The sequence below is a fragment of the Apodemus sylvaticus genome, chromosome 2, assembly GCF_947179515.1.
Source record: "Apodemus sylvaticus chromosome 2, mApoSyl1.1, whole genome shotgun sequence".
In the NCBI taxonomy this organism is placed as follows: Eukaryota; Metazoa; Chordata; class Mammalia; order Rodentia; family Muridae; genus Apodemus; species Apodemus sylvaticus.
The window spans coordinates 2,665,307-2,692,823 of record NC_067473.1 but is presented as its reverse complement, the minus strand read 5'-3'; the positions used below and the strand labels follow the sequence as shown (position 1 = coordinate 2,692,823).

Genomic DNA, 27,517 nt, shown 5'->3' with positions numbered 1-27,517 from the left:
TTATTCCCCCACCAAACTGAAAGTCCTTAAATGGCAGTCTGTGCTTTGCATATCTGTGTTCATAACTGTCCTAACAATATCTGGCATGTCACAGGTGTTCACTGTAAGCTTGGAAATGAGAAGAAAAGCAATACAGGTAACTATCCTGCAGTACGTTCTCTCTTTGATGACTCTAAATCTGTCTTTTCAGAGGATACATTCAGCTGCAGTCACAAACGTTCCTAGATTCCCTCTGATTCCACATGGAGAGGTCATTGAGATGAGCAAGCCTTGGAAACCCTTACATGTTGATTTGTAGAGTGACCTTTGGCCTGTTCATCACCCCTAGCTGATATTAAATTGGTAACCAACTTGCATTTTAAAAGGAAGCCTTCATGACTTGCACGTCCCCCTGAACACAGGTCAGAGCTGGTTTGATTTGGTCTTTTCCATTCTGTACAACAAAGCTGACATCTGCTAATCTCTGGCTCAAGGAAGCAACTGTAATGCTGAAGTCCCCAGAAGTGGGCCTGGGCAGCGCAGGCCCTGGGATGCCCCTTCGTCTCTTCCCTTCCTCTGCCCTCCCCACTCACTTCTTCTCTCCTTTGGCCTGTGGTGGTGGTGTGTGCTCATCACTGCGAAGATCTGTTTCTGTCCATCTCATGCTGCCCTGCCTGTCCCTGCCAACTCACCCATGTCACTGAACATGGAAGAAGTCTGCTCTTGGCTTCTCTAAATCTTATTCTTGAGAGAAATGGTAAGGTCGGCCTACTTCACCTCTTCACTTGGGATGTCTGTCCACAGATTGGCTCAGACACCCTGAAGTCACTCTCAATCATGTCCAAAGGTTGGTCTCCAGTCAGAACCAACCCAACAATTGTTTTTAGATATTTTTACATGTTTACATTCTTTTATGCATTCCCTCTGATGATATGAAAAGTTTAGAGACAAGGAACCTATCTCCCCAGCCAGAGACACAGCAGTGAGTACAAGTCCTTATTTGGCAGAGGGTCAATAGGAGTCCACACACATCAGGAGACCACTGCACTTTAGCTGAAGAGAGATGAGGTCCTCTTGGCAGAGGAGAAGGTTAAGAAAGGAGAAATCCAGGTCTAGAAACAATTTTCTTGCTTTCTAGTTGATACTCAGGCAGCTCTGCTGAGCTGACCCATCAGCAGGTCCTAAATGCTGGTAGTAGCTGCCTCTGTCAACTGTGTCTGTTTCCAGCACATTTATGAGTGATAGTAACTACATTGCTGAAAAAAACTCACCGTGATCTTGAAATCTCCACAAAGAGAACATTTACAAGTAGGAGCATCGGTGGTTTCCATCTCTCATCCAACCAAGATGGTGCAGAGTCAGCTCTGGTTCTTGTGTCCATCCTGCCTCCTTCCCAAGATATGCCTCCAGCCTGGCTTAGACTGAATCCTGGGCACCCTGCTCCATGACATTCTCTTGGTCCCTATGCATGCTGGGTGCTTGTCCTCCGTTTCCGGGAACCCAGTTGACTGAGTGTAGTGGTGTAGTTTATTGTAGGGCCTGCTTACAGGGAAAGTCAGGAGTGGGATGTGGGGTGGTGACGGGAGCTGAGCTAGAGCAGTGGCTGAAGGTTCACACAGAGCTCCCAGGAGGACCTGAGCAGTTGGAGCCCTTAGGAAGAGGAACTGAGGCTTTGGACATGGCGGAAGCACGGGGCTTGGGCACATATGTCCCTCTGGCTTGTGTAGGATGCAGCAGTTTTCCAGTGCCACATACCTGTTTACAAGGTCAGACCTCACTAGGAGCCAGGGCCACAGGGTTTCCTGATCCATGCTCTTCAGTCTAGTTGCCATGACAGGCAAGAAGAAAGTCAGTTCCACAGTCTGACAGCTGTCCATTACCTCTCTTGCCACCTGTGTCCACGTGCTTGTGCTGTGTCCCTACTAAATAGTCGTCTAGCTTTGTTGCGGGGGACTGAGGGAGATGCTAGCATCCTGCATCCAGACTGCCGCCCACAGGTACCAGTTGGCATTATACAGAGATGGTCGAAGCTTCTCAGGGGCATTTAGCAAGAGATCTTAGAACACTGGGCATGCATCCTTGCAGGACATGGAGCCCTCATCCCACCTGTCTGCCTGGTATTCATAGCCATGAGACAAACAGTTAGCTTTGCCACAAGCTTCTGCCTTCTGCCTTAGGTTCAAAGCCATGGACCGAATGGTCAAAAGCTAAAGATCCCAAAGTTGTGAGCCTAAGAAAACTTTTGTTTTATAATGAGGTAATTATCTCAAGGGTTTTGCTATTATAACAGAAAGCTGACTAACATCCCTTATGTCATCTATTACTCTAAGGAGATAGAATAGGCACATGTATGTAGAGTGTGCATGCATGTTTGTGTGTGTGTGTGTGTGTGCGTGTGTGTGTGTGTGTGTGTGTGTGTACATATGCACGTGCAACATCTCTCATCAAACCCACAGCTCATCAATGTTTGTTCTCATTAACCACTGCCCAGCGGAGCATGAAGACTGGAGTGGCAGACTGTGCCTACCTGGTGAGTGCTGGGATCTAACCTCCAGGCTGAACACTTGTACGGCAAGCACTCATCCACCCAGCAACTCCCCAGCCCATGAAGCCTGCTAAATTGGAAAGGCTGAGCTCTAAATTTAGAGAACTTCTACTTGTCATAGTTTCTGGTGAGAGAGAGCTTTCTAAAGAAAGTCATCTCATACCTGACTTGCATGTTGGTTGGCTGGGATAATGGAAAGGCCTTCCCCATGAGCTACTTCTTTGATGTGCCATATATAAGGTGTTCTCTTCCCTCTCATGGCCACCCTCCTTTCTCCTTTGGGAATTGGGACAGCTGCAGTGTGAGGCAGGAGACTCCCTGGGACTATAAACCATGGCCCTCTGGGTTCTGATGGTTTATATGGTGAAGGAAATCAAAGTGGAGCTGCTATGCTGACGACTGGGGGCTGGAGTGGCGCTAGAACCCCCAGCCACACCAAGGCTATTCCTTCAGCCACTTCCTGTAGGCTGCATGTGGGATAGCTTCTCCGACAGTGTAGATGCCTCTGCTGGGCCAGTCCCGTGTTTGCTCCTCTTCTGCTGTTTCCACTTCTCCCCAGGCAGCCAAGGCAGTGCTGCCTCCTGTTCTCTCTCAGTTATTTATAGACTGTGCTCTGTTGCCCTTCGAGGACCTAGAGCACCCACTCTAGCAGGAGAAAGGAATGGGGTTCACCAATGAGAAATTTTAGGACTTCAACACTAGAAGTGCCTTTCATGGGTTTGCAGCACTTTCCCTGCCTGGCCCTGTGAAGAGGGATTCAAAAGGAGGCCTAGAATCCAGGGAGCTGAGCAGTGATGTTGCAGGAAACACAGAAAGCATGATGGGAAAACACAGAAAGGAGGGAGTGAACATCTGGGGGCCTAGGGCAGTCAGAACATTCGATCCGGTCAGAGAAGGGTGATAGGAGCTCCACAGAGGGAAGCCTTTGTGTGTGGCACTGGTAGGAACCCTTGGGGGACGACCCGATTCTTAGGCTTCCCATGTTGAGTGCTTTCATGCCTTAGCTCCTTGTTACTTCTGTGGGCTTCTGAGCTTAAGTAGTTCATTTGAGCATCATTTACTCCTCCTTTTGCACTAATCTCCAAAGCCAAATCAGATGTGTCTTGGCAAAGTAGGACATTCAGGATTGTGTCAACTGCTCCTTCTCTGGTAACTATCTGCTTCTTAAATCATTTTATGCTAAAAATAAAACATCTCCCATAAATTTTGGGGAAATCCTCCTACACTGGGAACAAAGATTCTTGTCAACACCAGGAGTTATTATTGCCCAGAGGTCATACGGACGAACATCAGGCCTGCAAAGCCAAGACATGAGCAAGGCCTCACAGGATGTGTCCTGGGGCTTCTTGAGGACATCTTTCTGATATGCCATGGAGCCCAGCACAGCAGTAGAAACAGCTGAGCCAGCCCTGACATGTGTCCCCCAAGCAGTACGAGGACTTGTTCCACAGCTGGCACCAAACCAGAGCTGACTGAACAGTCCAGAAATTTTAGTCAGAGCCATTAAAAATCATAAGCAAGGCATCTGTCACACTGCTGTTGCCAAGGTCACCCAGCAGTGTGAGGAACCCAAAGAGAATCTCGTGACATCCAGCCTGGGACAGGCGTCATGTGCAGCCCTGCCTCGGGTCCAGCAGGCCCTAGCTGTGCATATGTAATAAGAAGTATGAGCTCATTTGGGGACAGCCAGGAAAGACAGAAGGAAATGAATGGTCTTAGGGATGAAATCTGAGGATTTTGAAACAAGTTTTGCAAGAATCATACCATTATTATCACGAAGGTTCATCCAAAGTCTGGGTGTGGACAGAAGAGAGCTGGTTTTAAAGTCCTCTTGCAATGTCCTTTTAGGACATTGTCAGTTGACCTTGGATTCATGGGTAGAGTTTCTAGCTGAGAGTAATTTTGAGAACTCATAACATAGAGTGTGTGGGGCTAGCACAGAGTGGGAAGTTAGGTAGATGGAATGGGTGCAGGAGTCCTCCTACGACTCTCAATGAGTGCCCTGGTGATCTACTCATTCCCATTGTATTCTATCATGTTTATAAACAGGATTAAAACAGCTCATTCTTAGGGTTGCTATGAAGTTCAAATAGGGCAGGGGAAGTGAGGGAACCCACGAGGAGGTTTCTAGTTTCTTGGGATTTTTTCTCCACCCCTGCTTACATGACAGGAAGCTGAGATTTGGAGGAGTGGATCTCAGCACACGGGCATCAGTGGCCTAACTTAGGACCAGCCACCTTCTTTCCTCTTTCTGTTTCCTTTCTCCTGATCCCAAGAGAGGCTCTACTCCTGGCTGAAAAGAAGCCAAGGGTGTTTTTTGTTCACTACAGGAGTCTGCAAGACTGTGGGTGCCAAGGACAGCCCACAGGCCTTTGCTCTTCTTATTGTTCTTAAAATAGAGAAACAATTTGAGAATAGGGCAAACCTAAATCACCTGAGTGCACCCCCCCCCGACCCCCACTCCTGGCTCCATCCAAACTCTTTAGAGAGTTTGTATCCTTTAGTCTAGCAAATGGTGGTCAAAGCGTGCCTGTGAAGAATGAGAGTCTGGCCTGGCTTCTTGAAATCTGGCATGGGCTCCTCTGAGAATCTACTCTACACAATAGGCAGAGCCATGACACACATGCTGAAATGGATCTTCCTAGGAAGTAACTCAAAAAACGAGGAGGTGGCAAAAAGCCCCTGAGTTCTTCCTGTGGAGGGTTGAGATGAGGCCAGCAGCTTGGGGTTCGGCCTTGCTCTGGCCTTCAGTTCCCTGAGAACATCTATGGTTCAGCAGCTGCTGTCAGGTTTCTCAAGGTAAGAGATGCGTAGTGGCTACAGGAGAAGGGTGGTCCACCGGCTTGGAGAAAGAGCTTTGGGCATCCTGGTCACTCGGACCCTCCTCGTCCCAAGGCTAGGCTTGTCAGGGATCTCTCTCCTGGGTAGTCCTGGTCCCCTTGCTGCTGTTCCCAGTGTCCCTTCCTTGTGACGCTTGCCTGCCCAGATCTCCAAGCTTCAGATATTGTTTCTGTCTGAACCATCCATGGTTCTTTACCCAAGCATAAGGAAGTGGAGTGATTCCCAGGACAGAATGTTGGCTCTTGAGGAAGTAGATTCTCAAGGTCAAACCTAAACCAGTCTTCCAGACGAGCAGGGCACAGTTCTGCTGTCAGGACCAGCTGCTCCAGACAGGATATCAGCAGTGATCTCGGGTACATGGAGATTGATCGGGAGGCTTAGCCACGCCCCGTCCCTCTTGAGAGTGTTTCAGTGTCTGTGGTATGTGTGTGTTCCTATTAGTTTCTTTGAACCCTGGATGACTGCTTCATACCTGCTACTCCATAGTCATCTAGATTTTTCAGGAAACTGCTCATTAAAAAGAACTTTCTTTGGCAAGTGGTAAAAATCTCTGCAGCTCACTGCTAAGACACCCAAATCTCTACCTGGAATTTTTCCATTTGCATAAGATGCGTGCTCAGTGCTCACTTGGTGAAGTGAGGCCTGACTCCCGCCAAGCTCTTGCGCCTGCTTGGCCCCCTGGGTAGGTATGTGGGAAAAGCTGAGGAGCTGCTGGCATCAGCAGAGGGCTCCAGGTCTACACGGCCATGAACAAACCTTAGCTGTGTCTGTGCCAATGCCCACTCACATGTCTTGAGGAGAGCGTGGCTAGAGGCCCACAAGTGCATTTGGCAAAGACTGGCTTCAGGGATGTGAAGGGTCCTGGTGGAATGGGGATGGGAAATGAGCAGTCTTTGACTCTACACATGCACGTTGGTGAGCACCATGCTCAGTCAGCAGATAGGGCCCTGGGCAGTCTTTCCCATATGCATTCATTGGCCACTTTGAAAATTATTCCCTACAGAATAGAGGGGACCTCCTCTCACACACAGGGCCTCACAGGGAAGGCTGAAACTAGCATGAGATCTCCAAAGTGGTCCTGGAAGTTCCTTGGGAAGGCCTTGGGAGGCCCTTCACCTTGGGTTCTCCCTAACAACAAACAGGTCTTAGCAAGGAGCTCTAAGCTGCCTGCTGCCTGGCGAGCTGGAGCAGTCTTGACCAAGGAGCTAACTCTTGTTTGGAGAACTTGGAGCTTATCTTCTGTTCAGGCACTTGAGAAATGGCACAGCAAGTGTGTGTGTAGGGGGAGAAGAGGTCAAAGAAGTGGGTATGAATGCCAGTCCTGCCATTTGTTGCCAAGGACAGGATAAGCTCTCATCTTTGGTCTGCACAGCCGTCCTGCCTTGCAGGGCACGCATGTTCTTTGCTATCTGTTAACATTTCTGAAGGCAGACTTGGAGAAAGTACCTGTAATTACACATGAGATAACTTAGTTTTGACTTAGCCAGAGGTTCTCTGCCTATATAGTAGTCTGCAAAGACCTGGACTCCAGAAGATGAATTTAAGTACAGTATTTCTCCTACAAAGGGGTTGTGATTAATTGAAAAATTATCAGCAACATATATCCCCATTTCATCTTGCTGTAGCAAAAACACTCGTGGGATCTACCCCACTAATAGATTTTTAACTGTGTGGCATGGCATTGTGGACTCCAGGTTCAGTGCTGTTCCACAGTTATTAGCAAAACTGAGTGTGTTGATTAGCAAGTTCCTTGGCCCTCTCCTCCACCAGTCAAGCACTGTGGGTTTCTCTGAGGATATTTTAGAGACCTCCCAGGGATGTAAGATTTACCCTGAGTTTTCATAGTTTCACCTGCGGTGTCTCATAAGGCAGAAATCTCTGCTCTTTCACCCATAAGACAGTCAAGGTCAACTGCACAAAGAAGTTGGTATCTGGGGACCCAGCACCAGGAAGAAGCCCACAGAGTTCTGCATAGGTCAACCTACCACCACCCGTTCTCACTCCCACACTTTAACTTTTCCACATTATGACTCCTGAGAACCAAGCTAATGAATGCAGGGATTAAGGAGCCTGGGGGCGTGGCCTGGCCAGCAGCAGGAAATTTTCTGTCATCTTTCAAATGTCAGAAAATTGTATACGATGACCATCTTCAACTTAGATGCATCAGACTATTTTGAGCTCTATACTGAGATTTAAATTGGGAAGAGTTGGAGGAGTTTTCTATATGCCCATGGTGCCTAACTCAGCATCTCTGGGGACAGCTTCCCATAGGACTGTGGTCCCTGAGGACAATGGCTAGCTCACAGCTATGCTGTAGTTCTTCTCTGTGGAGAGCAGCTCACAGCCTCAGGAGGGAGCAAGGAATCCTTCCTGAGATCGCATAGACTCAGGTGACTCAGGACTTAACCTGCTCCAGTCAGCTTAGTTTAAAGAGGAAACTCTGCTTGACAGGCTGTGTTGAGACTGCAGTTTGAGGCATGGGCTGCTGATTTTGTTGATTGACTAAGATCCTAAGGGGCTGAGGTGTTTCCAGGGTATAGGCCAAGATAGTCCACTGCATGATCCTCTTTCCAGAGGCTTCATCTGTCTTGTTACTGATCCCTGAGTATGAATGTGCCATGGTGGCTTCCAGAACCAGGGGTGCACCCAGGGTGTGGCAGGAGCCTTCCACACTCACAGAAGCCAGTGGTTACACGAACCCCCTAGAGTCTGCCTTAGAGGTTTTGCGCCTCCCTTTCGGCAATATTGAATCACTTAGAACCTAAGCACCTTTGGTTAACCAGGCTGTGATGGTGAACAACACGGGTGTTTATACATTCTCTTACGTCACAGCCAGCACTGGAGGGCAGCGAACTCAATACAAACAGACCCAAGCAGAGTTCTGAGTGGCAAGGTCACCACAGTGTTTCCTCTTGTCCTTTTGGCCAAAGCAGTATAAGTAAGTCATTGGGTACCATGTAAATAACCAATCAAAGACTCAGAGCAGCAGAGTCCGGGCTGTGGGAGAGCAGGCAGGCCTCTGCCAGAACTTGAATTTGCCTGTCAATGATCAATTGTTGTTCTTGTAAAATGACTGCGCTCTGGACTTCCAGAAGAGGCTGGATTCCAGGGCAGTGTCTCTGAAACTCCTGCTAAGTGGAATCTTAACTACAAAATCAGATCAATGCTACCCAGGCCCCAGGACACACAGTAATTAGTGGCCATTAGTGACATCATCAGGTAGCCAGGCTCTTTCCAGCAAGTGGCTACCTGTTAACCCGGGCCTGTGAAGCTGGAAGGAGAAGCAGAGATGAGGAGATATTCACAGAGGGAGAGCAGGGGAAGAGCCATGGCTGAGGGAAGGCCTCTGGCATTGCCTAACTTGAAGCCTCTCTGTTGGGTCAGGATCCATCCCCATCTGAAACCCCTTGGTTAGCCCCGCTTTCCTAAGAGTTTCCGGTGCAACATCCACCCAGTTGTGACTGGTAGGAGCAGGAAAGGAGTGTTCAGGTTGGTAGGTGCCCCTCCTGGGTCCAACCTAGAGGCCTAGGCCTCAGGTGCTCCTGGGGCACTGTATGCTGCCTGGCTTTCTCTTGAGGGTCAGATGCAGCAGGAGCCTGTGACACAGGTTGAACTCTTCTTGGTTCTGGTTGATTTTCGGTTAATATAGATTCATCCACTCTAAGGGCAAAAATCGAAGTTTTCTGACTTGTAAAGAAAGACCAAGGCAAACAGAAGGAAGGACCGGCTCTCAAATCATCCCTAACGACCTGCATTTTGTAGCCAGGGATAGTAAAAAAGACCGGGCATCCTTCTTGATCCCCCTGCCCAGGTGGGAGCCATACTGCTGCAGGCAACTAGCTCAGGCATGGGGGCGCCCGGTGGCCTGGATTCATGATGGTTTCCTGATGGAGACAGTGACAAGGCTGCTGGTGCTTGGGCAAGCTTGGAGCGTCCACCGGCCTCAGCCCCTCCGCGGCCCCCGCCCCAGCCCCAGCCAGGCTGAGCACAGCCGGAGCATGCGCCTTTGCGCGGCCGCGGACAGGAGGCGACGGGGAAGCAGCACGCATCACTCGGGCCCCTGCCTGCACCCAGCCGCCAGTTGCCGGTTGCTAAGCAGTTATTGTTTCTGTGGCGATTGCAGAGGCTGTGGCTAATTGGAGAAGCCCCACTGAGCAGCAGCCTCTTCTTCTGCCGAGCCTGTCTCTGCTCTTTGCATTTAACTAGGCTGCTCTCCCCAGCTCCCTCCCCCCACCGCCCCCCAAAAACCTGGTGATTTTGGAAGTATGGACTAGAATCGCTCTCCTCCCCTCCCTACCATTCCGATCCTGGTGCCTCCAAAGTCACAGTCAAACCCCTTCTGTCTCTGGGGTAACGAGTGCCGGACAGACCATGACCACCGCCAAGGAGCCCAGCGCCTCAGGAAAATCTGTACAGCAGCAGGATCAGGTAAGGCTGCTGGGATGCTTGTGTGTGTGTGTGTGTGTGTGTGAGAGAGAGAGAGAGAGAGAGAGAGAGAGAGAGAGAGAGAGAGAGAGAGAGAGAGAGAGAGAGAGAGAGAGAGAGATGTGTGTAGTTTATTCAGTGTCTGTTTGTAGCTCTAACCCCCAGGCTAGTGTGTTGTGTTAGGCCACCCTGCCCCCCCCCACCCCTATTTTAAAGACTACCCTGGCTTTATCAATAACTGAGAAGGAAGGTGGACTTGCCCAAGCAGCTCTGGACAAAGGCCTCTCTCTTTGGGGCTGCCTCATTTAACCCGTGTTAGTTGTGAATATTCCTAACTTCTTTGTAATTGGGGAGAAAGGACATCGCAAACATACATAGATCAGGCTGATTGAGACCCTGCAAAGGGACTTCTTCAGTGTGGCTTTAAGACAGGTCAGAGGCAAGCACACCCAGTAAAGGATCTTCCTTCCAGTGCCTACTTTCCCTGCCCTCTTCCCCAGAGAGTCAGTGGAGGCAGGGACAGGCTGCGTTCCTGAGGCAGAGAGAGCACAGTACCCAGAATGATAAGGATGCCCCCGAGCAGGCGAGCCTGGCAGCAGATCTCACAGGGCAATGGGGATGCTTAGACCAGCTTGGAGTCCGTCCTGCAGGAAGAGGAACTGTCCCTGCCCAGAGGCTTCCCTCTGGCACGCTTGGAGAATGGATACCTGAGTATGGCGGATGTTGGAGCTCTCTTACTGGACGGCCTGAAGGTTGTCTGCACCTTGGTGCTCCCTTCAACTCAGCAGGTCTCTGACGCTTGCCCCAGGAGGCTCTATCCGGTTAGCACTGCAGCTGCTGCTGCCTCAGTTATTCACAGCATATGCAGTTTCCCTTTCGGGTCTAGGTTGTCCTTAGGTCACTTTTGCCAACATTAAGGCACAGAAAGGAAGCCCTCCTAGAACTCGTGGAGAGTCTTTGGGGACACTGTCACAAACTATTTGGAGACAACTTTGAATCTATGTTTACTGAGATCTCTTTGAGGGTCATCTCCCTCAAGCATAGGGAGATTTTCTATGTTTTTTGTTTGTTTTTTGTTTTCTAAGGAGATCATCTTATCTCATCATGTAGAAATCTCACATACATTTTTGTTACTCTTGGGGGGAGAAGATTCTGCAAAACTAGAAATCTAAAATGTCTTATTCAGTGTGAGCATTTGGGCAAGGGTTAATGTTCAGCTGAGCTGGACAGGTCCACAGCAGGCAGGCAAAGCAAGCCCTCCTCCTCGTAAAGATCCTGAGCAATGTCTGCTCCATAGAAATGGAGTCCTACCTCAGATTAGCATCTCCTAGCCCAGTCTCCCCTCCTCATGCTTTCTTCTCGTGCTAGGCACCAGCACTTGCCAGGCTCTTCTGGGCGGAGGGCATAAGTCGAGTGTGAGAATGCTTTCTGCCATTCCCAGTTCTAAGCAGGGATCAGGGGCCCAGGATGCAGCCCACTTATGCAAAAGAACTTTTCCTTGAGTCTGTGTGATTCTCTCTTATTTTACCAGATCTTAGCATGCACAGGAATGCCGGTGGTTGGATAGGGTGTGTGCTATGCATGCTACCCAAGCTCTTAGTGTGATTTTTGGACCTTTATCCCCCGCCCCATCTTGACTTGGGAAACTGTGGGTATTGGTGTCATCTGGGGTACAAAGGCAGCATCGACTCTGGAGGCCACTTTTCCTCCGGTTGCAATCAGTAGGTCCTTTCCCTCATTTCCTAGTGGCCTGGTCGTGACTCTAAGAATGTCCCAGAGCTGAGTCCATCAAGTCCGTAGAGTGGTCGAGGAGTGGGGAGAGAAAGGCAAAACTGGTGGACACCGAAGTCTCACATTTAAAAATTAGGGATAGATTCATATACATGTTCACATACCACATGCTTATACATATGCTTTTAAAATGTGTTAACAATAATCATAACTGACCCAATACACACAGACACACAGATACACAGACAGACATACACACACACACACACACACACACACACATACACACACATACACACACAGAGGTAAATAAGATAAAATGTGCCTTATTCCTTCATTATACGCAATTACTTTAAGTTCCATGTAGCAGAGTGTGGTGGTGGCTCACACCTGAGGTCACAGCATTTGGGAAACTGAGACAGGGGGATCACCACAATTCAAGACTTGCCTGGACTATAAGGTAAGACACTTTCTCAAAACTTCCCCCCAAACCAAGTCAAACCAAACCAAACCAAACCAAACCAAATCAAACCAAACAGAAAACAACCAACCCAGATGGTTCCTGGTGAACACTGCAGGACTCAGTGGCTCATTTTCTGTGTCTTGTAGCCGTTGGGACAAGCTCACAGGGAGCCATGGGAGCTGTGGGACAAATCTGCTTCAGTGTCCTGAGAGAATGTGTCCTGGCTGTGCCTTGGCTGTTGGTTTCTGTGAGGCTTACTTGGCTGTGCTTACAAACCCTGGCTTTCTTGGAGTCATCAGAAAAGGGGGACTGGTTATCTCACACACTAACACCTAGAGAGGGTCAGATTCCGGCTTGTCAGAAAATATGTAGGCTGCCACAGTGGAGAATCTATTTCTTCTCATTAAGCCAAGGGTGGGTTCCCTCTTCCACCTGCCCTGAAATTTGGGAACCATTAATGTGGATAAGAGAGGAAAGAAATAACTTCTCTATGCTGAAAATTGGCACTAATTAATTTAACTATGGGGCAATGTATAAAATCATTTTCCATGGTCTCCCAAGTGATAGCATGGTTCTCCAAGTTTTCTAAAAAGCCACAGTAAATAGGTGAGTATGCCTAACGAGTTGCTTGGAACTTTAGCTTTTAAAGGGTATGCTGAGGACGAGCCAGAATAAAATGAGAGAGGGACTTTCAGAACATAGTCGCTCTTTCGCTTGGAGATGCTGAACATGTGTGTGTGGGGGGGAGGTGCACATGTGCATGCATGCACGCATCTGTGTCTGTCTGTCTTTTCGGGAGTGTATATACATGTGTTCTGAGGGTGTGCATCATGGTCTGTGGGGGTGGTATACGCATGGTGTCTGTGAAGGAGTGTGTGTGCACATGCTGTCGTATATGTAGAAGTCAGGACCATCTTGTTTGAGAGCAGGGTCTCTTGTTCACTGACGGTTAGAGGTGCTAGGACAGAGGTGCTAGGCCATGATCTCGCAGGCATCTGCTTCCCCGTTCCCTCCTTGCAGAGTGTTCTCGAATCACAGGTGCTTGCATGACTGCATTTGGCTTTAATATGAATCTAGGATCCAAATTCAGGTCATCATGTTCGTGTGGCAAGTGTTTCACCATCTGAGCCTTCTCCCCAACCTTAAGTCTGACTTTAAACACAGTGTAATCTACCCAGGAATGTTTGAAAATAGCATATTTGCTAATGTGAGTGTGCTGATTTACTCAAGTGCCTCCGAGGTCACTCGGACGGGACTGAGATGGTTGATGACACCTGAATTCACCTTAGCTTCCTCTCAGTCTCTTCCCACACAGAGGCCAAAATGGGGAGACAGAAAGGATGAGGGTACTTGGAGTCAAATTTAGTGAGTTCTTGAGGAAAGGCTAAATCCTGCCTCAGAGAACCAAATTAACATGATATTTCCACTTAAATTTTTAAAGGAACAGATTTATTTTAACATATGCTATCCCCATTTCAAATGATTTAAAATTGGAAAGCAGTAATCATTAATGCTATTCAATAAGAGAAGACAGAAGGATTCATTCTGGATTTTTCCAATGAGCCATAAAACATTTGCACAGTTATTGAACAGGGATAATATTTTAGTGATATGGATGATATATGGATATATGCATGACTATATTAATACACACAGACATATATTCATACATAGACATGCTCAATATACATGCACATGAACATGTACCCCTCATGTGTAACAAAATTACAACTGTGAAGATCTCAAAGGCTCATACCCCATAACCTTCTGGTGACAGGAAGCTTCAGTGTGTGAGTGATGCGGTCCATGAAGAGACTGTCCCACAGCCTCCTCTGTGGAAATAGTTAAGCTATTTGCCAGCTTGGAGGGAGGGCTCTATGTTGAGTCTCATGTAGGTGATTGAGGTCTGTTGTTAATCCTCATGGGATGTAATCATTATTTCCTGTTGCCTCTGTGTTGTGATTAGTATAGGTTCCAGACAGCCCCGGGGTATGTATTAACCTACTAACATGTGGATCTCAGAACCTAGCATTGACTGGTAAACTAACTCATTTACCTCAACAGAGGAATGTCTTGATTTTCATGATTCTAGGATTCTAATCCTAGAGCTAGCACAATGGCAGAAGCAACTGTTCAAAGACATGGGGCTTAGGCTATAAACTAGTTTAATGATCACCTGTATGATGTGTGTATGACCTTCCTGCCTGGTGTGCCTGGAACACAATCTTGTTACTTCTTAGAGTACCAAGGGTCTATGGTAAGAGAATCTGGGTCTGACCATGGTAAGAGTTTTGTGTAATCATGTTTCAGGGAAAGGCAGTTTGAGATGCCTGCATTTCATGTGGTATTAAAGTGCAAAGAATTGTTGAAAGAAACCAAGAAAAGCAATATACAGTATTAAGAAGGGACAGTCTGACATACTGCAGGATCATGAAAGGAGAGGGAGGCATTCAGAATCCAAATGTGCCTTTGGTGTCAATGACTGTCATGACCACAGTCACAGAATGTAAATTCTACCCTGAGTAAAGTCAAACCATCTGTGGCTCTGTGGATAAGACACTGGGAAGAGCTAACTAACCCCTGGGACCCTGGGAGCTACCAGCATGAGGGGCCAGAGCTGTGAGGCTTTCCTGGGAGAACATGGCTGTCACTAGATAGAGTTACCTTGGAGACCACAGCGTTGGAGCTCTGTTGAAAAGGACACTGGGCAGTCTAGGTGTGCTATGAGGAGGAAGGAGGCTGACTACCATGTGCTATCCTCACAGGAAGATATTATATTCCATTAGTACATGGTGACAAAACAGGCAGCTGGCTCACAGGCCAGTGAACTAGGTTTTGGAGAGTTCTAAATATTCTAGGTCCAAATCACATAGTGTGTCAAACAAGTCCACTCAGAAGGGTCACCTGGTGCTCTAAAAGAAAGCCCAGATAGTAGGAGGATGGCAGGAAACCTTTTGTCTTCAGGTGGACTGCTGTTCTAGACTGAGTTCAAACAACGAAAATACGCTGTCTAGCTTTTCCTGTCACTGATTAAAATAGTCTGACTAAAGCAGCTTAAGGAAGACAGAGTCTATTCTGGGTCAGAGGTCCAGGATCCAGTCCGTCATGGTGGGAGTCAAGGCAACAGTTGCATCCACAATCAAGGAGAGAGGGACGAGTGCTATACTCAGCCCACTCTCTCCTTTTTATGCAGCCCGGGATCTCTGGTCACAGAATGGCACCAGCCACAGTAGGCAGGTCTTCCCACCTCGATGAACCTATTCAAGACTGTCCACTCCCCAGGAGTGTATCTCCTAGGTGATTCTAGAGCTCATCAAGTTGACAAAAACCTATATACTTGCTGGGAAGTGCTCTGGTATAGTAAATACATTTTGCTATATTATGCTGGTATTCTGCAAAGTCAAAATCACCCAGTATTCCAACACTGTTCTTCATGGGGTAACTTAGCTAAGACCAGCAAATGATACATAGACAACCTGGGGACCCTGAGAGTCAACGAGGACTTTTCAGTGTTCTTCACAAAGCCCAAGTGGCATGTGGGAGTACTCAAATGTGATGGCTTCCGGTCATGAGCACTCTCCCTTCTCAGCACACAGGAAATGTGGCTCCGTCCTTAGGGAAGGGATCTGTACCTATGTGTGACACTTCCAGGTCAGGAGACAGAGAGGACCCCTATCTCCCTACTTCATTGATGAGGAGGGAGGAGTTTACTAAGAGGTCTCAGCGGGCAGGGGAAGAGGGCCAGATGCAGGAAACAGGCCCTCTCTCACCCTTCCGTCTGTGCTCAGGTCTCCGCCACCGCTGGGTCCCGCTGTAGGGAGAATGACATTCGCTCAGAAGGACTTGTGATCTACCATGTGCACCGTTCTCCCAGTTCTGCTGTGTGGAAACACAAATTAGAAAGAAATCCAAGAGAGTTTTTAAAAAATGCATAGGGCAATGCACTGTGTTCCTCTGAGAGACTGTTCATGGTAACATCAGGTACGAAACAAAGGAATAGCTAAATGTTCTGATTTTAGGTAGAAAATTTCAGCCTAGCAGCTGGAATCAAAAGATAAGGTTTTTGATCATGATCTATAGTGGAAGAATCTGTCTAGGTCTCAGCAAAGAAAACCTTAGCTCTGTAAATCATAGGCAGGCTGTGCATGCCCGAGTACCCGTGACTCAGAACCCTGTGGAGCTGGCCTCTCTGGGGCAAGCAAGGGCCACAGGGCAGCTTCTGGAGCTGCTGTGGGGACTGAGCTGCAAGCCAGTCACCATATTCTCCCCCCAAGAGAACCTCTCAGCAGGGTCAGCAGCAGGAACGCCCACCACAAGGCCCACTCTGTAGCCCACCAGTGGCAGTACCAGTGGCAGTAACATCTGCTAATTCCCAGTGACAACTTATATCGTATTCCCTTACTGGTCTCTGATCAATTTTTAAGGAGATTTAACTTCCTCTGCCAGAACTTAAGCAAAGCTGCCATCCTCCATCTGAGACCTCACGAGGCTGAGCAGCATCCCAAGGGGCTGGGCTGTTTCCTCTAGAACAGGGGCTTCCGGAACATTCTATGTGTGTGTCTGTGTGTGCAGAGGTGGGAAAGGAAAGGCAGGTATAAATCTACTACAGATTAGAGAATGAAAACCACAGGTAGGCAGGGGTATTCTCAAACACCGATCCAAAAGTTTAAGTGATCTGGGACCTTTTCTTGTTGCCTTGGTGACCTGCTTTCCAGAGGGCTTGGTGGAAACACCCAACCTTGTTTTGAGCCTCACCCCCAACACTTTTATTGTGTTTTAGAAATCTAAACTACTCAGGCTTTAAACGGTGGTCTTAAAATTATGAAGAAAATTCCTTTTGCTTATTCGGAAAAGGTGCCATTTTTCCTCTCTGAGGCTACTGCTGTCTTTGTCCTGTGACATCTCAGAGAGCACACAGAGGGTGAGTCCCCAGGCTGGTCCCTGCACAGGATGTCAATGGCCTGCCCAAAACTCTATTCGTTTGTTAGGCAGATGTTGGATAAGAGGTGGAGTTATATTTGGATAAATAGACACCCCAGGCAGAAAGGAGCCAAGGACAGAGAATGAAGAGCTAAATGGGAAAGACTCCAGGCCAGGAGGGCAGCATTACCACCTGAGATGCCCAGGGTATGTGGTTATGAGTGGGTAGGAGCACCGGAGTGGTGCCCTGGGAGTAAGGGTTCTCACCAGGCACATGGCACATGAGCAGAAGGCAGATAGATATGATTATAGAATGAGGGGACAAAAGGGTCTATATGGAGGTCCCCCTCCACCCCCGAGAGAGCAGGAAGCTGGGTTTCCCCTGGCTGGGAAGCCAGGCCTATGGACTGAGAAGGTGTATGACTGTCTCACCTGGCTGTGTCTCCGGGGGTCAAAAACAGACACAGGAACTAGATGTTTCTGGCTTTATCTTTTTTTCCCCTGATCTTTAGTGACAGTTTCACTGTGTATCTTGGGCTGTCTTAAATTTATGTCAATCCTTCTGCCTCAGATTCCCAAGCCACTGTGCCTGTCCAAGTTTCTGATTTTCACAGAGCTAAACGGGGCTGAGATTTAAGAACCAAATGCCAGGTTACCTAGAGGGAGGGAGGTATCTTAATGCGCATCATGGTGTGTGTGTGTGTGTGTGTGTGTGTGTGTGTGCCTGTGTATGTGTGCACATGTCTGTGTATGTCTTTAAATAACCCAAGAGAAATGCTTAGCGAAGCTCATAACAGAATTTCTGGGTCTGGTTTTGACAAAGTCGCCCTTCACTCTCTAGCTCTGAGGGCTAAGTGTATGATGGAAGAATGAGTCAGAAAGAGTTTTACCATTAAAATCACAAAGTGTCGGTGTCTCGAAGCCCTTCCTTCTGTCGTGTTTGAGCTCCTTTTGACCAGGGGTCGGGGAGGGAGTGTTGGCTTTGCAAGGCCGGCAGCCTTCATTGGTGGGAATTGACACAACATGCTATGGGCTAGACACCCAGACTGCTGCTCTCAGCTCTCCCACCAACTTCTGAGGTAACCAGGTGAATCCAGTCGGATTCCACATTCAGGAAATTGTCATTCTTGGCACATTGTTGTGGTGGGAGAAGGCACAGATTTGGCACAGAACTGGCCAGGCATACTTCAGGTCTACTTATTTAATGAGCACTTAATATGCAATGTGCGTGCTCATCTACTTATCTAATGAGTGCTTACTCTGCACACTGATACAGCCAGTGTATGCATGAATCTTCTCATTCCTAGCAGCTGACAGAAGCTCGTGCCCATTTTGAGGTGGATTATTCTATAAAATTGTGGACTATTTGATTTTGAATCATTCTCGGGCACAGTGACATTTAGACTTTTCATTTAATAGCAGAACCCTTTCCCCAAAGGAAATCAGCCGAGACTGGTAGAGGAAGTGACAGTCCTTCTCTGGTGTCTCCAGGATGCCTTTGCAGAGCTCAGAGCAGGTGCAGCACAGACCTAACTCCACAGTGTAGACAGAAGAAGGAGAAGCTCAGAACGGTTGAATGTATCATGTAGTTGGTGAACTGCAGACTCAGAACACACCCACATTTCATTTTGTTTTAAGTCAAACAGTTCTTAGTGAGAGGTAGTAAAAAAAAAAAAATATGTTCAGTAATTAACATAAAAATTGATGTTACCTGGAAACTGCAAAACAAAGACATGAGAGATGTGGGTGGATGAGGAAACCCCTATTGTTGTCTGGCATGGAGCTTGTGGAGAGTACCTGCTTAGCCTGTGTGCAGCCCTGGCTCAGCCCTGCCAACAGGCACAAGTAAAGCACCTATATAGTATGAGAAGAAGGTATGTGTTCAACTCTGGGCAGCTGGGGCACTGCTGTGGCTCTTGGTGTCCTTAGCACCTGGGAAGACACATGATTCCTCCTCCTTATTTTCCTTAGTCCTATGCACAATTGGGGTTTGTAACAGCTTTTCATAGTCAAGTAAATATATAGTGAGATGCTTTTGAAACAAAGAAGATGGGGAGATAGAACTACGGAGTGTCCCCCAGCCTCTAAAAGTAACCAAACACTAATAGAGCATGCATGCTTTGGGAATGTGCAGCAGGTAATTTTCTGTCTCATTTTACTTGTGAACAACTTCGTGAATAGTAGTTATATCACAAATGTGGGAAGATGGGCATGTGGCGGTGGGGAGGGTTCCAGGTTATCACGTGTACAGATCAGCAGGAGTGCAAGGACTTCGATGCCTGGATGCTTTGCCTGTTCCCAAGTTTAAACTGAGCCACACCTATGTGGGTCATGAATGACTGGATTGCAGGTTTCTTTTGAGGGTCTTATAAGAGCCATCAACCTAACATGGATATAACCAGAACATTGCCACCCTTTCTTTTCTACATAGAGACTGTAGGTCACACACATCCATGACTTTATGTTGTCTATCACCCTGAGAGCATAACCTTAAGGTTCATCAGAAAAAACACATCAAAGACCACATTGTACCCAGACACCACCTCTGGGTGCTGTGCTGTGTTCAGTGATCACAAAGTACACAGGTAGTCACAAGCAGCCTTTATCTCTGAGTGCTATGATAGGTCCATTGACTATAGTATGCACAGATAGGAACTAAGCAGCCATCACCACTGGGTGCTCTGCTAGGTTCAGTGGTAGCATGATGCTTAGGAAGGGCAACAGTGTGGTCTAGAAGACTGACCAGGAGGAAATGAATAGAATGATGATGGATATATTGCCACATTGGATGATACACAGTTAGGAATGGAGAGCTTAGAGTTCCACAGCTAAGAGGAACTAAACAGAGTCATGCAGAAATCTTTAATTCCTGTTTGAGAGGTGGGTGAACTTAGAGGCTTTCTTTATAGTTTCCATTGTCTGATCTAAAAGGCAAAACTAGGGCTCTGTGGATTTATGTCCCGAGCCCCAGCACAGGAGACAGCACAGGCTGCTCTGGTTGGAATGACTGACACGATAGCCTAGATTGTTCCAGAAGAAACACAGAATGATCCTGGGTGCTCCTCCGCGTCCTCCCTGTGACATGAGCTGGGGTGCTCATCTGTGTCTTCCCCCAGTAAAGAAAGTTTGGCTTGGGGCTGGATGTATTAAAGATTCCAAGAGTTCAGCACAGTGCCTCTGAACTTTCTCTGGCACACAGCTGGGAGCCTCTGAAGGACCCCGAACTCTCATGTTACGTATGGAATCTCCATCCCAAGCCCAGATCCTAAAGCCTGCCTGGTTGACCTGTGTGTTGAGTGAGTCTGTAGGGTGTGAGACACCTCCCTCTCTGTGCTTTCTGGTGAATGGACACAGTACAGAGCCAGGTTTTGTTCATGTACTCAGTCAATGAAGCACGAATCAATCAACATTCAGAACTTAGAGAAAGCCTGATCCCTCCCCAGATGGCCACCTGCTCTAAGGTGGTTCCCCTGAGGCTGGGCGCATCTGGGTTGCCCTTCCTGTTGCAGAACTATGCAACCTATTGTACACAAACCTTCCTTGTTTCAGAAGTATCACACTTGGGACACCATCCAGACATCATTCTGTCTTGCTGTGACTCCTGTCTACAAGGGAGCCAATGCCTTCTCATTCAACACCTGTGAATGAACAAAAAATGGGCTGAAGTTAGAAAGAGTTGAGTAATGAACACTGTCACCAAAGACCTCTGTTGACAGTCTGAGCCCACATTCCAAGTCGTCTCTATGTGACAAACAAGTGATTTCCTAGGCAGGCAGGATCCACAAGGACACTCCATCTATTCAGAGAAAATCAGACATGCATTTTGGGTTTGATTTTCTAATTCTTATGGGTAAGAAATACCAACAGACAAGAAAGAAAGATTACGGGTCAGGTGATGAAGAATTCTGGGACATTTGCCTAGTGGCCTTCTACTGAGTCTGGGTAGAAGATTATTGGACTTACAAAATAGTTGTCTTTATGATTCTTTATATTTAGTGTGTGTGTGGGTACTCTGCACATGACATAATGCATATGTGGATGTCGAAGGACAATTGTATGCATTCTGGGAGTTGAATTCAGACTGTCAGGCTTAGTGGCAGACACATTTATCCACTGAGCCGTCTCACCAGCTATTTTCAAACATTTTTTTTCTATTTTTAAAGATGCATTCATTTAATTTTATATGTATGAATTATATGTATGAATTTTATATGTATGAATACAATTTTATATGTATTTATATGAATATGTGTGTGCATACCGGGTGCTCACAGAGGTCAGAAGAGGACATTGACTTACATGCAGTTGTGTGTCACAATCAGTGCTGGAAATTGAATTCAGGTCTTCTGCAAGAGTAACAAGTACTCCAAACCTCTGACTCAAGCCCATCCCTGGCTGAACTTTTTAAGGAGGGGAGGTGAGTTCAAGAGGGATTTCAGATTGAGACTTAGAGATTCCAGCAGGAGAAGAATGCAAATAAATGAAGGAGTTAGTGCTAACGGAGTCTGGTTTCAACTCTAGCTGTGTGGAACCAGGTAGCCACTGTGCTGTGAAGAGGAGGGGAGATGGGACTGAGCTGGGTCACACTGTAACTTCCTGGGAGGAAGCTGATAGGGAGCGAAGGTTCACCAATGTAGAATGAATTCTGCTCTGACCACAAGAGCTGGCTTTCCTTGCCGTGCTGGGCTTAGAGTTGAGCAAATAACAAAGTGGAGTAATGTGCAGTCCTTGCCTGTCACTGGTGTGGCTGGAGGCCTGTGCTGAGGTACTGGCAGCCTAGCTGTGGTCTGTTGAGTATCAGGAAAGGCTGTTGAAGCTTGCCCTGCTTAGGTCTGCATGCTGCTGCTGTGATCCTGCACTGGGGAGAACAAGACAGCATCAGTATTGCCTGCTCAGGAAAGTCTCACTGTGGGGCTAGGGTTTAGATTGCCTGAGCTAAATTCTGAAGAATTAGAGATATTGCAGTGAGTAGATCTAAGACTAACACATTTTTATTCAATTTATTGTTTGTGTGTGTGTGTGTGTGTGTGTATCTGTGTCTCTATGTGTATTCCTGAGTGTGTGTTTGTGTGTGTGTGTGTGTGTGTGTGTGTGCTCGTGCATGTCTGTGTGTGTCTGTGTGTCTATGTCTGTGTGTGTGTGTGCCTGTGAACATGCACATTCATGTGGATATGGACACACATCCTGGTAGAGGCTAGAGGATAAGGCAGGTGTTTCTCCTCAGGGACCACACCCCCCTCCTTAAAGGCAGAATCTCTTACTGACTTGGAGCTCCCTAAGAAGGCTACACTGGCTGGCTCATGAGCCTCAGGATCCTTTTGTTTCAACTTCCCTAGCCCTAGAATCATAAGCATGTGTTACATAACTGACTATTTTGTTTTTTGATTCTTGGGCTCAAACTCTTTGTGCTTGCAAGACAAACACTTTCCCAACTAAACCATCTCCCTAGTCCCAGAACTTTATTATTTTGTTTTGTTTTGTTTTATTTAGTAATTATCTCTACAGAAAAAAATATCTGGCTGATATGATTGTGTTGTCCTTTCCTGAACAGATAAACAATGCTTCAAATGAGGAATGGTGATTGAGTTGAAAACCAGGGAAGAGAATAAAGGTTTGCAGAGAGCCATGGGAGCATCTGTGAACTTCCCGGGCTAGGTTGCCAGAAATGCTCTCAACACTGAGGATCAGGGAAGGGAACAGCAAAAGCCCTGTGTGTGGTTTCTACTCGGAGCTTCCTTTTGTGAAAGAAACTTGCCTTTTAATTCTGTAGCAGTGTTTGTGTTGGTTCAATATCTTCCACTTTAGGAACATTACAGAGAATTTAGAGGAACAGATTTTAAAATTTCCAGAATTTTTGCAGTCCATTTGCTATTTGAGAGAAGCCTTACTTTCTCTCCAGCCTCAGCACTCTAGGACAGGACCTAAGATATCTGCCAAGATCACACATCACTCTCCCCAGAGCGGTGTGCAGGGGTTGTTTTGTTTTGTTCCTAACAATGGTTGACTGACTCTTTGTCTTTCTTCCTCACGGTTTGCATGAACTGGAATGTTGGTGGTTTCCTTTCATTTTCCCGACAAGAAGTCTAATCAATTTAAAGACAACGAGATCAGTCTTGGGACAAAAACCTATGAAGCCACAAATCAATGTGTCCCTTATCTGCCACATGGCATGGTGCTCCCCAAGCCACATGGCCAGTGATCTCACATCACTGAGATCCTTGGGAGAAAACTTATATCCAGAAAAACATTCCTTGGAATGTTAAGTCCCTTGGCTGTTATGAACCAACCAGTTGAAGACATGGCAGTCTGGTTCCTGCTGTGGCAGAACCAGAGATGGCACTTGGAGGGACGCCTCCCTCCTGTGAGGCAAGGCCAGAGCAGAATCTGCCCTTTGTTACTCTAGAAACATAAAATTTCTTCTTTGGCTCATTAACCACCCAGCGTTATTGTCCCAGCCACACCCCACACCCGGGTTGAACAAGCAGCAGTGTCACACAGCTTGTGTGGCAATAGCAGTGACTGCTGTGTGAGGTGTGACCTTGTGTCTGGCCTCCTCCCTCTGCTTGGGTTCTGTCACTGGGAACACTTACACTGATGATCCGGTGTGCCCAAGGCCAGACACTGTAGGGGAGGCTGACATTGCAGGGTCTTGCTGAGGACAGCCGCATGCAGCCCACGGAGCCCTGGTGTCCTGAGTATCCCCAACAGTCCAGATTTTATAAAGCTTCACAAATATAGACTCTATTGATATAAAAATTAAAATGAAATTATCTTCTCTCCTCAAATTGTTTTACTCTGAATCTGGTAACAGCTTATTTACAAAGACAAGGTTAAAAGTCCTAAGTTCATTCTCTCTCTCTCTCTCTCTCTCTCTCTGTGTGTGTGTGTGTGTGTTGTCTCTCTCTCTCTCTCTTTCTCTCTCTCTCTCTCTCTCTGTTTCTTTGTTTCTGTCTCTGTTTGTATGTGTCTATCTGTCTCTGTCTATCTCTCTGCATAATGTTAACATCTAGAGTAGAGCAGCCTCCTGCTTAGGATTCATATGAGGCTCCGTAGCCCATCAATATATGTTAACACAAGGCCAACGTGAACTGCGGGCTTCAGTTTACAGAATGTTAGTAGCTACATAAAAGATTTAAAATCCCGAGAAGGCTGTGAAAATAGCCCATGGTTGAATACTAGTCCCAGTGTGACAAATGAACAAATAAATAAATAGAAAGAGAAAGAGATGACTAATTTTATTATTTTTGTCATAAATTCCAGAACTGGATTGCAGTGAGCCTCTTGATTCCTGAAGTGCTTGGGAGACCACAGTGGTTACTGGCTATACACTCACTCGCACAAGCATCACGTCCACGGACTAGTGAGATGTCCTGATGTGCCAGTGCGTCTGCCACCAAGTGTGAGAGCCTGAGTTAACCCACATGTGGAATGAAAACTTGTGCAAATTGTCTCCTAACCATAGCACACACCTCCAGCATGGATACTCTCTCTCATGTACAAATAAATGCACAAAATAAATAAGTAAAAGTAAAAACAGTTTTTAAAAAAAGAAAGAAAGAAAGCTAAATGCCATATACAAGAGGAATTCCTAGGCAGTAAACATGACAGTCCTTGTCGTCAAGATGTTTAAAACCTAAAACACACTCACATTAGCCAGTTAGGTCTACTTGGGGTGTTTGTACTTATGAGAGTATCACAACTATGGGGTTAACACACACACACACACACACACACACACACAGGATCCTAAGAACAGGGTCTTCATGACAAGGCTTTAAAAGCTGTGTGTAACAAGCAGCCCAGATTGTGCAAGTAGAAGTTCCCAGTGGGCGGAGATGGGGCGATGGGACACTCCTAAGTCATACGGCTGCTGGCAGAAAGCAGCATTCTCGCAGAGAGGAATGCACCATTAGCCCTTCTCAAGGAAAATAAATGCAGTCACAGAGAACATTCCGATGCAGACACGCTGCCATCCCTGCCTGTCTTCAACCCTGTGTGGAGCAGTTTAAGCCCACAGAGCTGTGCGTGTTGGTGATAAAGCTGCAAGGATGCAACCTCCTTGCCAGATTGGCTTTTCAAAGATGGCGCTAATGTGAAGCCTTTTAGAGTTTATGTAGAGTTCTTTAAATGAGCACAGTTGCCCTAAAGCCAAAACTCTGACATCTCTGTTAAAAGGGGGAGAAAAGAGAGGCTTGCTCGCCTAGGCTACAGGGCGGAGGCGGAGGCGGAGGCGGAGGCGGAGGCGGAGGCAGAGGCGGGGGCTGCACAGAGGTGCAGAGAGTGCTTTCTCTTTTGCTCTGCGCCTGCTCACAGGTGAGGATGACTTCACACAGAATGTGTGTCCTCACATCATCCCCACCTTCTAAGGTGCATTTGTTGCTATTGTTCCGGAGAGTTGCCCTTTCATCTGCGTGCAGATAAGAGTTCCCCTGGGTCGGGGAGTCCAGCCATGGCAAGGGACTTGCCTCTGAGCAGCCTGGGTTTGCTGCTCTCTAGCGTTTGAGGCCATTCCCCTTTCTTTCTCGGTCAAGCTCGGGGTCCTGGGAAGGAGTGTCAAGTCCACTCTCTTTAGTTCTGTAGGATTTTGGAATAGTTCCGTGCCTTTACTTCCGCATACCCTTAATTTGGCAATCAGCTTTAAAATCTGAATTGGTCCAAGTCTGAAACCGGTAAAGCCCACTGATATTACAGCACGGTATGGGGGGCAGGCAGGTGAAATAAACCATTGAACTAGTACAGGAGTCAACCAGAAAAACGTGCAGATACGCACTCATAACACCCAATCGACTGGAGCTTCTGATGCCCACGCGGCCTCCAGAATCTGGAGCGGCATGACAGTTTTCTCTGAAAGACTGTCTGGTGGAGGGTCTTCTTCCCGGGCTTCATGCCTCCGTGCCCTGCACATGACCCTAAGTAGAGTCTCATTTCCTGAATGTGAATCCTGGATCTGAAGAAGCAGATCTTGTTTAGGTGTTCACATGATCCATTCATGAAGTAAATTGTTCAGTCCTGCTTCTGTTCTCACTGGAAACTAAAGATTTGGTGGTGTTCTTCTGACCACTGCACTCTTCACCAAGGGCGTGTTCTGTAAACGTTATCAGTAATCGGAGGGAAGAGAGTTGTATTTTTGTTCTGGTTTCCTAGAGGTGTTAGCCAAGGGCTTGTGTTTAGCAGCTTCTGATAACAGGTATAAATCGTGTCTGTTACCTGACTGTCTTACTTGTTTGGCCGTTTTATCTTTACCAACTGCCAAATAACAAGCATGCATCATTTTAATTGAACCTTAAGCCTGACACTTTTATTGAAAATAATGGATTTCAAGTTATTTTTCACAGATAAAGGCTATGTGAAGCTGGGTCTTCCCTACCAAAGCAGGCGCGACCTTACTCCCATGCCTCAAGGAAAAAGAAAACCTAGAGATCAGGCAAATTTGGTCAAACTAACTCTCCGAAGACCTGTAATAAGATGATTAGGGAGTGGATCAGACTGAATCATGCACATCTGTGTGATGGTCTTATACCTGAGTCCAGTGACACCAAGCCTTGGGCTCTCCTTATGGTCATAACACACTCTATAGGTGATATCAGACAGTCTTTCATTTCATACCCATACATGTTTGGCCGCAGATGGTGCTGAGACACTGCAGTGTAAAGTTTTATCCTTCAAACTGTCATGTTGTCTTAGAGGATAAAGGTCAGAGTTACAAATCTCTACTTTTGAATAACAAAGTTGCATGAAAGAAATAGTGCATGCCTGAAAGACCTGAGAACTCAATCAACTTCAGTGGACTGCTTCCTCTGGCTGTCAAGAGAGACTCCACCAGATCCCCAAAGGCTCATATTTGTACAGTGTTTCTGTTTATCGAGAATATGAACTCCAGGGCTAGAAGTGTAGCTTAGGTTATAGAATACTTGCATAGTGTACTTGACTGGATTTTGTGTCAACATGACATAGCTACAGTCATCAGAGAGGAAGGAGCCTCAGCTGAGGAAATACCTCCATAAGATTCAGCTGTAAGGCATTCTTTCAATTAGTGATCAGTTGGTGGGAGGCAGCCCATGGTAGGTGGTGCCATTCCTGGGCTGGTGGTCCTGAGTTCTATAAGGATGCAAACTGAGCAAACCAGAAGAAGCAAGCTAGTCAGCAGCATCCTTCCATAGCCTTGCATCAGCTCCTGCCTCCACGTTCCAGGCCTGCTTGAGTTTCTGTCCCGACCTCCTCCAGTGATGGACTGTGATCTGGAAATGTAAGCTGAATAACCTTTTTTTCCCCACTTGATTTTTGGTCATGGTATTTTTATTGCAGCAGTAGATATCCTAACTGAGGCATATCACATCATGTTAGGTCTCTAACACTGAATAAATGCAGGCATGGTGTCAGTACCCCTGATCCCAGCTCTGGGGAGATTGCAGCAGGAGTATCAGAGGTTTAAGGCCATCATCTACAGCTGCATGGCAAGTCCTTAGCTAGCCTGGGCTTTGTGAAACCTTGGTTTGGGTTGGGTTTGTTTAGTTTTTGTTTGTTGAAGAATGTGAATTGTAGCTTGGCTTATTCTGTGATACTTCCACAGAATTCCTGGCAATAGGGGATTTTTGAAGGAGAAAATGCTTTTC

The 27,517-nt window shown here is 47.0% G+C and overlaps 1 protein-coding gene across 2 annotated transcripts in view; it reads left to right on the top strand.

The window, feature by feature from the left end:
* Dpp6 (dipeptidyl peptidase like 6) overlaps nucleotides 1-27,517 on the top strand; it is a 659,720-nt gene that overhangs the window by 200,703 nt on the left and 431,500 nt on the right. The window contains exon 1 of one of the 2 annotated variants that reach the window (XM_052172970.1): nucleotides 9,524-9,793. The exons of the other annotated variant lie outside the window; for it this stretch is intronic. Within the exon in view, the coding sequence (XP_052028930.1) occupies nucleotides 9,737-9,793 (57 nt within the window). The 5' untranslated portion in view covers nucleotides 9,524-9,736. Of the gene's footprint in view, nucleotides 1-9,523; nucleotides 9,794-27,517 lie in introns of those variants that run through there. 2 annotated transcript variants of the gene reach the window in all.